The 14,241-nt window shown below is 37.4% G+C and overlaps 1 protein-coding gene across 1 annotated transcript in view; it reads right to left on the minus strand.

Moving 5' to 3' along the window:
- Positions 1 to 767: 767 nt before the first annotated feature.
- The window catches only part of LOC130913803 (nuclear receptor subfamily 5 group A member 2-like), a 32,412-nt gene continuing 18,938 nt past the window's right edge, over positions 768 to 14,241 (minus strand). The window contains exons 5-7 of the mRNA XM_057832674.1: positions 14,025 to 14,144; positions 12,702 to 12,849; positions 768 to 3,168 (exon numbers count right to left, since the gene is read on the minus strand). Coding sequence (XP_057688657.1) covers positions 2,915 to 3,168; positions 12,702 to 12,849; positions 14,025 to 14,144 — 522 coding nt within the window. The 3' untranslated portion in view covers positions 768 to 2,914. The remainder of the gene's footprint in view (positions 3,169 to 12,701; positions 12,850 to 14,024; positions 14,145 to 14,241) is intronic.

Consider the following 14,241-nt stretch of genomic DNA (forward strand, 5'->3'; position numbering starts at 1 on the left):
CATATAGCCGGCAAGACGTGCCTCTGTGATGAGGCAATAGTAACATCGGAATTCAACCTAAATAAATTGTGATTGTATATAGAAAAATGCTAATTTTGCTTTTGTTGAGTAAAATTAAGATGATTCTGCATGTTTCCTCAAGTATTAAGTTTCTGATTTGAAAATTGAGTGATTTATTATCTGATGCAAACTCACAATAAATTTAAAAAATATATTACTTTGCTATTTTGGGCAAAACTTACATGATATGTTAAATATTGCTATTGATCCTGAAAATATAGGTGATTATCTCTGCATTTGATGATTTTTGTACATCTAGTGTAAAATTTGAGAATTTTAAAGCCATTTTAAGTTTGGTTATACTCGTATAAAAAAGAATTACGGTAATCAGGATTTTATTAGGGAGCGACTTTGAATTTTTTGATATCGCTGCTCGTGGAGACTCATATATGCCTAAGGGAGGTGCCTGTTTTGGTTTTAGGTTGCTAGCGGCTTTATTTTTGAAAATATTTTAATTTTAAGTTTTTGAAAATAGGCCCCCTACGGTTCGGCCCCGAGCCCCGTGTCACGTCAACTGATAGTGAAGTCTATGTGAATTGACTTAAACGGTAAAAACAAAAAAATCAAATGTATTTTCGATCTCCTATTTTGCTAAGCATTACTGTTTTAGATGAAGAAATTATATTTGTTGTGTATTGTACTTCATTAGACAAGGCTAAAAATAGCCACACCGACTGCTGTAATAGTTGGAAATAATATGGACACTGTTGAAAAGCGGCAAAAATAGCCAACTCACAAGTGCAGCTTTATTTCATTGACTTTTATTGGTGTGATACAGTTACAATAAAATTGAAAGAAAACAAAATGCTTTGGTCAGTCACTGTGTCTTTTGGATGAAAAACACTAACATTGGACGGACTGTCAAACTACAAGGGGGAAAGAGTTGAAGGACAAAAAAAAAAGCACAAAAAAAAAAAGCTGAGAACTTCTTTAGCATTTAAATGAATCATTTTGTCACTTCACAACATAAAGATACACCATGTACAGTACATCATGTTAACGCGCACCTGCTTCACAAAAATGAATCAAGGAGTGCGCTGTCTTTAATGTCTTTCGTTGGGTGACCGTCTTATTAAGGCAAACTTAATGATTGTCTATGATATCTTTAAAATTTTGACATCAATTATTTAAATGAGAACATTCAAAATTTAGACTGTGTGCTGCACAATGTTAGGAACCTTTTTTTTTTCGTCCATCTTCATTTCAGTGAGCGCTCATGTCATTTGTATTGTGGTGTTCTCTGAATGTTCTCATCGCAGAAGTCAACGTTTCTTTTCAACTTGCTTTTTTTTTTTTCAATACAGTAAATGACACAGATACCAACCACATTGATGACTAGCACTACCAAGAACAAACGCATATTGTTCTGTTAGACGCATTATTGGGATTTCCAATATTATCCACATAAGCTTCATAAATGGAAAATATTGGAACGTAGGAACATATAATAAGCCAATAAATATTTAGGCAACAGGACACTGGCATTGTTTAAAAACAACAACTGCATGAGTGCTACTGTAAAGGACATTCTTAAAAGTTGAGCAATTTGCATTGGTTCTTTTGTGTAAATAGTTTATCACAGATAGAAATACAGTAGACAAACACTTGCATTTGTATTAAAAGTTCAAAAACCTACAGAAACCAACACTTGTACTGAGTTACTGAGCCTCTCTGAAGGAAAAAATGAAAATGTAATTGTTGACTTCATATAGAATTTTCAAACCTTTTAGAAGACAACAGCCTTGAAGCTGATGGCTGAGGAAATATCAAGTTAGGTAGAGTCACATTGCTGTCTTGTCATTGTTTTCAAGTGACTACTACACTGACAAGGCCACTATCATGGTCCCAAGTTATGTTCCCACAATGCATCATACGAATATTTCTTTGTTTTTAGGCACATGTCCAATCATTACATGAATGTCATTTGGAAAATCTAAATGCGAAGTGTCATAATTTGCCTCTGTTGTCTGTTTGTCTGACTTTAATATCTATTTGCAAGAAAATACTCCCATGACCACTGATTTCATTTTATTACCACATTTTCTCACTCCTACTGGGTAGTTTTTTTTTTTTGGTCATTTTATGTGTGTGTCTTAACAAATCTTTGTTGTGACTTCAATATATTAACATCTAAATAGATTTAAACCCAACTATTTTGACTATAAAATGTGACAAAATAAAATTGGACATTCTACAAAGAATGTCCTCACCTGTAATATTATCAGTATTGTCATCACCAAAAATCATCTGAATCCTAGAATCACAAATCTGCAATATTTTGATCATTAGAAAACGAGACTACGCTGACATTCAATTTCTTAAAAAGAGGCTATAAAATCTGTCATAAAAAGTGCACAGTTAATCGCCACCATTTATAAGATGGTTCCAGTCTAATGGGGCCATCCTAAATGACAGTTGAGCATCCGCTTCGTCAGCATGCAATAGAATCCCATAATACTATCAACATTCAAACAACTTTGTCATTGTCATTACATGCGTTTGGCTGTGGTTGTCATCGCGAGTCGGAAGCAAGTGAGCACATTGTGTTGGCAATATTAAATTCATTGGAGTCGGGTGGCAAGGATAGTGTTCATTTGCACTAAATCTGATATCATTCAAAATCTTTATGATCCAATTTAAAGAGGGCACATAAATATACAAACTTTCACGCTGAATGCTCAGAAGAATGTGGAACGTACAGTAGCTGTGGCTCCATCAAACTCGCAAGAACCTTTCTCGGCTATAAAAACTCCCAAAGATGAGCTAGCATCAAGTCCACTTTCATCACTGACTTTTTGATCCCACACATCATCTCACCAAGAACCAACAGGGTGAAACATGTAGTCTTCAACCCTCACACGCACGCTCGCTTGGCGTTAAGCATCTCAATCAGCAGGTTGTGGCAGGACACCTCTCCACTAAGATGCATGTACCACAAGTAGTCCTCAGCCTGTGTGCTGAGGGAGCGAAGCTCTGGCAGTCGCATCACCAACTGGCTGAACTTCTCCTGGAATTGTGGGTAGGTGGACAGGGTGTACTCCAGTAGAGCTTCATTCACCTGCTCCTGGACACGCACCACAAATGCCTGGTTCTCCAACGGCTTTACATCTGCAAACAGGTAGAAATCGTAAGGATAAATTAACATGAATGTACATTAGGGTCCCACTTATACGAAACTTCTCTGGTTGGATACGGAAATGAAATAAAATGATATTTGGTGTGCACGCCATGGTCGTCGCTAGCCCTGGTAAATATGCGCTGTGCCCCTCTGAAAAATTCTCAATGTAATTTCACGAACGGGTGTATATTTCATCATAGTAAGTTTCGAATCAAAGACTAATGTCCACACCTCAGCATATTTGTAACTAATGTGCGTCGGAGGTCACCCAGCCAGTAAATCCAGAAAAGGTACGTGCGACACCTGTTGTGCGGAATCAAGGGCGTAGGTTTGGTTTTAACATTGGTAGGGGCGATAAAACAGCATAACCTGCATGTACACCTGCATGCAATACACATACAGTCGGGCAAATAAGTATTTAGTCAACCACTAATTGTGCAAGTTCTCCCACTTGAAAATATTAGAGAGCCCTGTAATTGTCAACATGGGTAAACCTCAACCATGAGAGACAGTATGTGAAAAAAAAACTGAAAATCACATTGTTTGATTTTTAAAGAATTTATTTTCAAATCATGATGGAAAATAAGTATTTTGTCATTACCAAAAGTTCATCTCAATACTTTGTTATGTACCCTTTGTTGGCAATAACAGAGGCCAAACATTTTCTCTAACTCTTCACAAGCTTTTTACACACTGTTGCTGGTATTTTGGCCCATTCCTCCATGCAGATCTCCTCTAGAGCAGTGATGTTTTGGGGCTGTCGTTGGGCAACACAGACTTTCAACTCCCTCCACAGATTGTCTATAGGATTAGAGTTAGGGTTGAGATCTGAAGACTGGCTAGGCCACTCCAGGACCTTGAAATGTTTCTTTGAAGCCACTCCTTTGTTGCCCTGGCTGTGTGTTTGGGATCACTGTCATGCTGAAAGACCCAGCCACATCTCATCTTCAATGCCCTTGCTGATGGAAGGAGATTTTCACTCAAAATCCCTGTACATGGCCCCATACATTCTTTCTTTACACAGATCAGTCGTCCTGGTCCCTTTGCAGAAAAAAAGCCGCAAAGCATGATGTTTCCACCCCCATGCTTCACAGTGAGTATGGTGTTCTTCGGATGCAATTCAGCATTCTTTCTCCTCCAAACACGAGAACCTGTGTTTCTACCAAAAAGTTCTATTTTGGTTTCATCTGACACTAACACATTCTCCCAGTCCTCTTCTGGATCATCCAAATGCTCTCTAGCGAACCGCAGACGGGCCTGGACGTGTACTATCTTCAGCAGGGTGACACGTCTGGCAGTGCAGGATTTGAGTCCCTGGTGGCACATTGCGTTACTAATAGTAGCCTTTGTTACTGTGGTCCCAGCTCTCTGTAGGTCATTCACTAGGTCCCCCCGTGTGCTTCTGGGATATTTGCCAGGTCTCAACCCCATAGAAAATCTGTGGAGGGAGTTGAAAGTCCGTGTTGCCCAACGACAGCCCCAAAACACCACTGCTCTACAGGAGATCTGCATGGAGGAATGGGCCAAAATACCAGCAACAGTGTGCGAAAACCTTGTGAAGAGTTACAGAAAACGTTTGGCCTCCGTTATTGCCAACAAAGGGTACATAACAAAGCAGTGTGATGAACTTTTGGTCTTGACCAAATATTTATTTTCCACGATGATTTGCAAATAAATTCTTTAAAAATCAAACAATGTGTTTTTCGGGGGGGGGGGGGGGGGGGTCCACATTCTGTCTCTCATGGTTGAGGTTTATCCTTGTTGACAATTACAGGCCTCTCTAATCTTTTCAAGTAGGAGAACTTGCACAATTGGTGGTTGACTAAATACTTATTTGCCCCACTGTAATGCAAACAATTATTCAAATGAGGGACGGCTAGCTTGGCCTCGTTGTTCGTTGTGGAGGCTGGCATGACCGTAGTAGTTTGACAGATTAGCTGGTTCACACAGTTTAATGTTATGCTAACTCTGATGCAGGTCAGACTTTCAGTGGCAAAATTAGTGGTGTTTCCCCCACCTCCACAACATTGTTTTTTTACATTACTTACAGTGTCTGCTGCTCATCGAAAAAACTTCTAATATCCCTCCTCTTCGAAGGAGGTGGCATGTTGTCGACATGAATCTATCAGGACAGTGTGAGTCTGCATGTGTGGTGTCAAGTCATCCGCCAATTAAACGTGTGTTTGAGGGGGAGAGAAATGGACGGCACATTCAACAAGTGAAAAGGGATAAATATAAGTCTGAACATAATGAAAATAATTCACCTAATAATGGGAGGGCTATTCTATCCTTACAACATATGGGACAATCTAAATGACCTATATAACTAAACTCATGATATAATGCAAAAAAAGGTTGCTTAAAAGTTGGTGGGTAGGATTTGAGCATCCTGAAAAGTTTGTAGTGTTATGTCCCTACCGTCCCCATGCAAACCTACAACCCTTGTGCGGAATTTCAACAAGCACGTATCAATCAAAATTTAGTACATACATATTACCCTGATAACCGGCGATGGACATCAGATGTTTAAAACAGATGTTTAAAAAAAAAAAAAAAAAAAATTGTTAAAAACAAGCAGGAGTGTGCTACAAGTTGATGGTTACGATAAAGAGCGCTCATGCCCTCTACTGTTTTACTCCTAAACTACAACAACAAAAAGTCTGCAATTAATTAATCAGCCCTGATATAAATTTAAAATATGAAAGAAATAAATAATATTTTTAAAAATAAATAAATAAATAAAATTGGGCTTTGAGAACCAATAGATACCGACCCATGCTACTGTACGCAGCTACCAAGTTTCAAGACGTTTAGTTAACAAAGGAGGAGTAGGACTTCAAAGTTAGTGTTCACAAGAAGAAAAACACCTACTTGAGTGTGACAAAGGAAGCAGAAGGGAGTTGGAATGTGAATGAGAAGGAAAGGTAGATTACCTCAATGTTTGTTCAAGCAGTGAGATATCAATTCTGGAGCACCTAATATAATGTAACATGTAGCTATGCTAACAGTTAGCATGCTTATCAAGTTTAAAAGGATTGGGGCACACAAAAAGAAGTAAGACAAATGATTTAGATCGTTTCTCACCTTTAATTTAACACTTTTTTATACTTCCTCTTGTTTCTTAATCAAACCCAAACAATGAAGAAAACAGCCTACATTTGATACTAGCAGTGTTGTTAATAACGGCATTAGAGTATAAGAGTGTTACTAACGGCGTTATTTTTGTCACTAGTAAGTAATCTAATTAATTATTTTCCCATCTTTGCGACGTCATTACCGTTACTGACGATGTGAAGGCGTGCGTTACTGCAATTTGGTTGATTGATGAGAGATGTCTGAGAGACACGGAGAGAGCAGAGCGGATGAGGGAAAGGGGTTATGATGTCATTGGAAACGCGACGCTAGGTGGCTTGGAGTGTTAGCATAGCATTCGCATTCTTGCTAGCATTAGCATTTTATACAGTTCGTTGCGTTCAGGTGGGTATAATTGATTGAAAATAATGGACTGTTTTACAGTTAAGTGTGCATTATCGTCACTAAGTGGGTGTTGTCCTTGTAGATGCTACAATATAATAACAATGTTTTTTATTACCAAAAATACTCCCTTTAAACTTTTGAATGATGTACAGTATCTATAAACCTTGTGTGATTTTTTTTTAATCAAAGCAAAGAGAGCAAAGATTTAAGAGGAAAGAGATTCAAAGCCTCACCTGCATATTGAAAAGTACCTACATCTATGGAGGAAAACACAGACAAGACTGAAAAAGCAGTTTCTGATCTTGCACCCCTCTTTAAAATAAACTGCTGTATTTTAAGCCAAAAGAACTGTTGTGTTTGATAGAACAATATTTCTATATGCTGCCATAGCAGATTCATGGCACAATAAGCCCCCAAACTATTTTTAATTTGTCCGTTTTACTCTGAAAACCCCTGTTTACAGACGTTGCGCAACTGCTTTTGTTTCAACCCAGCCATAAAAAGACGTCAGCCAAGGTTGGCCCCCCACATTTTTACCACAGCAAATCTGGCCCCCTTCGCAAAACGTTTGGACACCCCTGGCTTAGAATCATTAATTGATGTCTAATATTTCGTTTAAAAAAGAAAAAACGACTCTAAAAATTATTCATTCGCATATTTCAAACTTTTAAACAAATTACGTCACAATGAAAAAAAATGGTGTCTGTAAATAAGTCACGGATATCTACCTCATATCTATGGCTTAACTTTATTTTTTTGTTACTGTCCCCGTTACGTTAGATAATAAATAAACGATCAGAACAAAGAAAAATTGAAAAAAAAACATTTAAAAGGGTAAATATATGAAAAAGAAAATCTGATGTCTGTGATTTCTGCATCGCGACCCTTGTTATATATGTTTCACCCATAAAATCTCCCAAAAATTTGGCTGTGACCATTCACAGCTGTGTCTTGACACTCAGTGATACATGCTACATGGAGTTTTTGGATCGAAAAGAGGTAAGTACGCGATAATATCTCGTTAAAATCATGGCGTCTTTAATTATGCTCTCGCGTGCTCTCACCTCCAGTTAATATTTTGCTGATAAAAAAAAAATTTTTTTTCAAAATGCCCTAGGGGTCACGGTTTGGTGCGGGTTCAATACAGCAATTCAAATCAATATTATTGCTAGAAAAAAAAAACCAAGAAGGCTTTTTTCCCCACAGCATTTAAAAGTTAAAGATAGGTAAATCTAAGAAAATGTAAAAAGGGTGACCTATGTTTTTTTGTTTTGTTTTTTTTTTAATGAAAAAGTTGAATTCAATCAATTAAAATAAACATATATGATGTGAAAGACATAGAATGGATCATGTAGTAACGTGTCGAACATGAAAAGTAATGTCAGTTACTTTGCCGAGTAAATAATTACTCTAACATTGAGGTAACTGAGTTACTAACTCGATTACTGTTTGGGAGAAGTAATATACAACTGTAACTAATTCCTTTTTTAAAGCGAGACTAACAACACTGCATAGTAGTAATGATAATGTAATTATTGTATGTAATTATAATCAAATATATAACTAATAATAATGTTCCATAACACCTGACTGTCTTGGCTCTTTAGAGGGATCAGGTTGACCATGTCAGTCACAGTCAAGTCATTGACCATTTCTCACAGTCTACAGAGAAGAAACAGACCTAAAGAAAAACAACCTAAAAATCTGTCCTTTTGCATTGTGAGTTTCCTTTAGGAACTGTAATTTCATCCCGCATTCCAAAAACATGCATGGTAGATTAATTGAAGACTAAATTGTCCTTAGGTGTGAATGAATGAGTGAATTAATAGTATATTTATGGTGAGCGTGCATGTATGCATGTGTGTATGTCCACGTAAGCGTGTGTTTGTGTGTGGAAGCGAGGAAGAATAGCAAAGCCCTCAAGTGAACTGGCATTCAGCATCAGCTGAGCCCATCTTGTAGAATCCATTCAGACAGTAATTAAATGCTTTGAATCAATGTTATGAATCATCCTTTCAAACTGCTTCGGGGCAATTAAATTACCCCTGACAAACCTGACTCTAAGGATGAGGAACAGGACTACTGTGTGCAAAGAAGCTGCCAGTAAAGACAGCAAATATTTTCTGCCTATAACAAGTGCTCTTTCCATTCAAAAGCTCTTTGTTACTGTCTTGCCTACGCCAAACAGCAAACACTTCTGGGAATCTGGGCAAACCACATCTATGCTCTTTCCATCTGCGCAAGCCACTGCATAAATGTCAGTTCTTCCACCCAATGATAGACTCGTCACGCTCCTTTAGAATGCCATTAGTGGACAATAGATGAGGATTTCTATGTTAAAATTGGCTTTTCACAAGAATAGAATTTTAATTACGGTATGTGAATTCATTCGAGGGAAAAGGCCAGTAGTGAAAACATAATATGCCTCAATATTTCATCAAATAGAATTGTTGCCATTTAAACTCTGCCTACAAGAAAAATCCTTACAACATAACAATGAATATTAAGACTTTAAATACAGAAGACTGAACAACATACCCCGCAAACAAAGATACGACAGACGAATAATAGACTGAATGAGGAAAAACACATTTTACCCAGAAAAACTAAAATTGTGTGCTTAAATAAGCATAGACTTAACTTTAAAAAAAAATGTTTTTTAATTAAAAAAAAAGATGATTATTATCAATGTACAGAATAATATAATTATTTTTGTTACTTTTAAGAGTACAGGCACGGAGTTCATAATATATTGCGTAGGCAGAGTTTGACTTTTGGGCCGGGGGGGCACAACATGTTGATGACCCCAAAATGCAGTGTCAGCAATAAAATTAACTGAATATTTATAATAATAAATTGAAAATGAGCGTTTTTGTTTCCCATCATTCTTGAGGGGAATTCTAAATTAGGCTGCTTATGACAGCTATACTTTTTGCCAAGATCGTCATCTATTGAATATGGTACGCCCGCCGGTGTCGTGCCAATCTAGTTACCCCAGTCAAAAATTGTATCCCCCGGGCAGAGCCATATGGAGGTAGATTTGTGTCTTCATTATTCGATCAAAAAAAAAAAAAAAAATGCGTTTGAATGCAAAAATAAATTTGAAACTCAAATTTATTTTTGCATTCAAACCATTCAAATGCATTTGAAAGCAATTTTTTTTTTTTTTTAGATTGAAGTCATTTTTTTTTTTTTTTTTTTTTTTGATTGAAGCAACTTTTTTGATTGAAGTAATGGTTTTGCGTTTGGGCCACATTTTGGCAAGGACATTTGTGTCTTTATTATTCAATCAAAAAATAAGTTGCTTCAAACAAAAAAATATATATTTTCAAACGTAAAATCACTTCAATCAAAAAAAAAAAAATTCAGTCATAGAAAAAAAGTTTTTGAATGCAAAAAAATATTCGAGACTCAAATATTTGCATTTGAACACATTTAATTTTTAATTTAAAAAGTTTCGATTTTAGCAATCCTTTTTGAGTAGGGGCCATGTTATGGGTAGTACTTTGGTGTCTAAATCATTAAATCCCCAAAAAAAGTTGCTTCAATCAAAAAAAAAAAAAATAAAAAAAAAATATATATATATATATATATATATATATATATATATATATATATATATATATATATTTTTTTTTTTTTTTTTCATTCAAACAAAGATGAAAATCATTTGAAAAATAAAACTGCCCTCCCTGATTTTTTTTTTAATAATATGCAAAGCAAATGGCAGTCTAAGGTGCTAGTCACATGATCTGTTCGAAAAATTATTTTGACCCGTTATAAAATTATTTTTTTTTTGTTAATTTCATTCATTTATTTTATTTCCTTTAATGCTTTACAACTTGTATACAATGGGGCAAATAAGTATTTAGTCAACCACCAATTGTGCAAGTTCTCCTACTTGAAAAGATTAGAGAGGCCTGTAATATACATGGGTAAACGTCAACCATGAGAGACAGAATGTGGAAAAAACAAACTGAAAATCACATTGTTTGATTTTTAAAGAATTTATTTCCAGATTAGAGTGGAAAATAAGTGTTTACAAACAAGCAAGATTTAGGTCTAACTTCTTCTAACGAGGTCTTACGAGGCTCCACTCGTTACCTGTATTAATAGCACCTGTTTTAACTCATTATCGGTATAAAAGACACCTGTCCACAAACTCAGTCAGTCACACTCCAAACTCCACTATGGCCAAGACCAAAGAGCTGTCGAAGGACACCAGAGACAAAGTTGTAGACCTGCACCAGGCTGGGAAGATTGAATCTGCAATAGGTAAAACACTGGGTGTAAAGAAATCAACTGTGGGAGCAATTATTAGAAAACGGAAGACATACAAGACCACTGATAATCTCCCTCGATCTGGGGCTCCATGTAAAATCTCACCCAGTGGCGTCAAAATGATAACAAGAACGGTGAGCAAAAATCCCAGAACCACACAGGGGGACCTAATGAATGACCTACAGAGAGCTGGGACCACAGTAACAAAGGCTACTATCGGTAACACAATGCGCCGCCAGGGACTCAAATCCTGCACTGCCAGACATGTCCCCCAGCTGAAAAAAGTACACGTCCAGGCCAGTCACCGATTCACTATAGAGCATTTGGATGATCCAGAAGAGGACTGGGAGAATGTGTTATGGTCAGATGAAACCAAAATAGAACTTTTTGGTAGAAACACAGGTTCTCGTGTTTGGAGGAGAAAGAATACTGAACTGCAGCCGAAGAACACCATACCCACTGTGAAGCATGGGGGTGGAAACATCATGCTATGGGGCTGGTTTTCTGCAAAGGGACCAGGACGACTGATCTGTGTAAAGGAAAGAATGAATGGGGCCATGTATCGAGAGATTTTGAGTGAAAATCTTCTTCCATCAGCAAGGGCATTGAAGATGAGACGTGGCTGAGTCTTTCAGCATGACAATGATCCCAAACACACAGCCAGGGCAACAAAGGAATTGCTTCGTAAGAAGCATTTCAAGGTCCTGGAGTGGCCTAGCCAGTCTCTAGATCTCAACCCCATAGAATATCTGTGGAGGGAGTTGAAAGTCCGTGTTTCCCAACGACAGCCCCGAAATATCACTGCTCTTGAGGAGATCTGCATGGAGGAATGGGCCAAAATACCAGCAACAGTGTGTGAAAAGCTTGTGAAGAGTTACAGAAAATGTTGGGCCTCCGTTATTGCCAACAAAGGGTACATAACCAAGTATTGAGATGAACTTTTGGTATTGACCAAATATTTATTTATTTTCCACCATGATTTGCAAATAAATTCTTTAAAAATCAAACAGTGTGATTTTCTGGTGGGGGGGGGGGGGGGTTCCCCCACTGTATATATAAGAAAGTCAATTACATGCAATGGCACTTTTCGGACACCAGGAGGGCCCCCCCCTTAAACTCCGCTTATGTCTTGACATGACTCTACCCCAGACCCTGCACCACACCTTCGGTAGGGGGCATGCCCACACTCAGCATCAGTTAAGGCTGAGTTATGCTTCGCAGTCGGTTGCAGTTATTCTCAAACACGCAACGCCGGATTTAGGTTGATTTAGGTTAAAAAATTACGAAAGCTGTACCGCATACAAACAGGAAGGATTGTCTCAGGAGTGATTTGTTCGAGGATTCAAGGTAATTATGATATTTTTCGTGCTATGCATGCATTTATGAAACGTGAAAAAAAAATCAGTGGGAGAAAATAGCCGCTACGACATCATACTTCGCAATATTTACGTAAAATAAATGCTAACTGCTCGTTTTTTGCTTTTAACCAAGAATCGAGCCTGTTTTACATTCTTATCTACAAAGAATTCAGGGATTTAAGCATTTATTCACAAGAATTTTTAACGTAAAAAGGTCTTTGTTGTGATAAGGGAGCTGCCACATTGGGTTTAACTGCCTGGTTTTTTGCTTTTAACCAAGAAACTAGACTGTTTTATGTTCATATCTCATGGTACAGGAAATGTTGGGTCTCATTTTCATTCCAAAAAATAGTCCCGTATATTGTTTAATCGACATTATCAACATAGGCATTATTATGTTGACTCACTGGGGTTGAATAGGAGCAGGAACTTCAGACAGGCAATCTCCCTGCGGTCCACCTGCAGGACCCTCAACCTTACAGCTAGGTCCTGCCCTCTTTGGACCAAACTTGACAGTGTTGCATCGCCTTGAGACAGAACAGAAGACAGCTCAATCTGCAAAACAAAAGCGTCAGATTAATTCTGAGCATTATTCACAGATCAGAAGCAATCCTGAATATCTGTGTCTAAAATAAAAATGAAAGGTTCGGTATTAGTGTTACTAACACACTAGCTCAAAGGTCAGCAACATGCAGCTCCAGAGCCACATGTGGCTCTTTAGCGCTGCCCTAGTGGCTTCCTAGAGCTTTTTCAAAAATGTTTGAAAATGAAAAAAGATAGGGGAAATATTTGTTTTGTTTTAATATGGTTTCTGTAGGAAGACAAACATGACACATACATTCTTCTAATTCATTAATTTTGTAATGAAGTTAAACTTGAGGCGGCATCGTACAACAGAGTGGGCACTTGGCGCGTCATTCTCTATAGGATGCACTGCAGGGAAAATAAACATTTACCGTAATCATGAAGGCTCATGTGTTTTTTAGACAGCTTAGTCATTTTGATAGTAGGCTAATATAGCTAATATAGATACATACAGCATTTGTTGTCTTCATTATAAGGCTTATATATGGCTTGTAGTTTTTTTGCGGCTCCAGACATATTTGTTTTTTGTTTTTTTTTGGTCCAATATGGCTCTTTCAACATTTTGGGTTGCCGACCCCTGCATTACCTAGTAGTTGGCACATTTAGGTACTGTATGCCTCAGAGACTGGAGGGTCTGGGTTTAACACTCAGCTTCCACATTCCAAAAACACATTATCATTATTTTCTTCTGTATGTCAGGTAAAGTGTGCTAATTCAAAAAAAAAAGAAATTTCCATGTGATTTATGGCAAATTGATATCTTTTTGAAAGCATTTGAAAAATGACGAGGATCCTGTCTCGCCCACTCCTTTGCATGGTTGCTTTCAATTATAAAATTATATTAGTACGTTCTCCTGTCACTGCTAAATTAATATTTTACAAAATTATATAATTCAAGAGCTCTAGAGTTTGAGATTTTCCAGTTTACGAATATGTGGTGGGTCAACCTGCCCCACTGATCAACTCTTCCCCAAAACATTTGTAATCCTTTGTTTTCAAAGACCATTGGAAATTCCAAATGTATGTTGAAAATGAAATGAAAAACAAAACAATCTGACTGGGGAAAGTGAAAGATAAATTCAGAATTACTGCTTTATTTTTCTGTTAGCAGTGTGCTGGTGGAAAGCTGCGCGGGGGAGTTGTTACCTCCTGGCCAGTCACCAGCAGGATACTGTCTCCCTTTCCATGTTGAACTTGTCTGAAAATGTGATCCAAGACCAAAAGGTCAGACCAGCAGTTGTGAAGCAGCTTCATTTGATCTTCCACCTTCAGGAAACACATGCAGGACAAAGACGAGAAAAACAATGTAAACCAAAAATTAGTCCATAGCATAGTATGAAAAATGTTTTCAAAGTATACAGTA

The sequence above is a fragment of the Corythoichthys intestinalis genome, chromosome 3, assembly GCF_030265065.1.
Source record: "Corythoichthys intestinalis isolate RoL2023-P3 chromosome 3, ASM3026506v1, whole genome shotgun sequence".
Taxonomy (NCBI): domain Eukaryota; kingdom Metazoa; phylum Chordata; class Actinopteri; order Syngnathiformes; family Syngnathidae; genus Corythoichthys; species Corythoichthys intestinalis.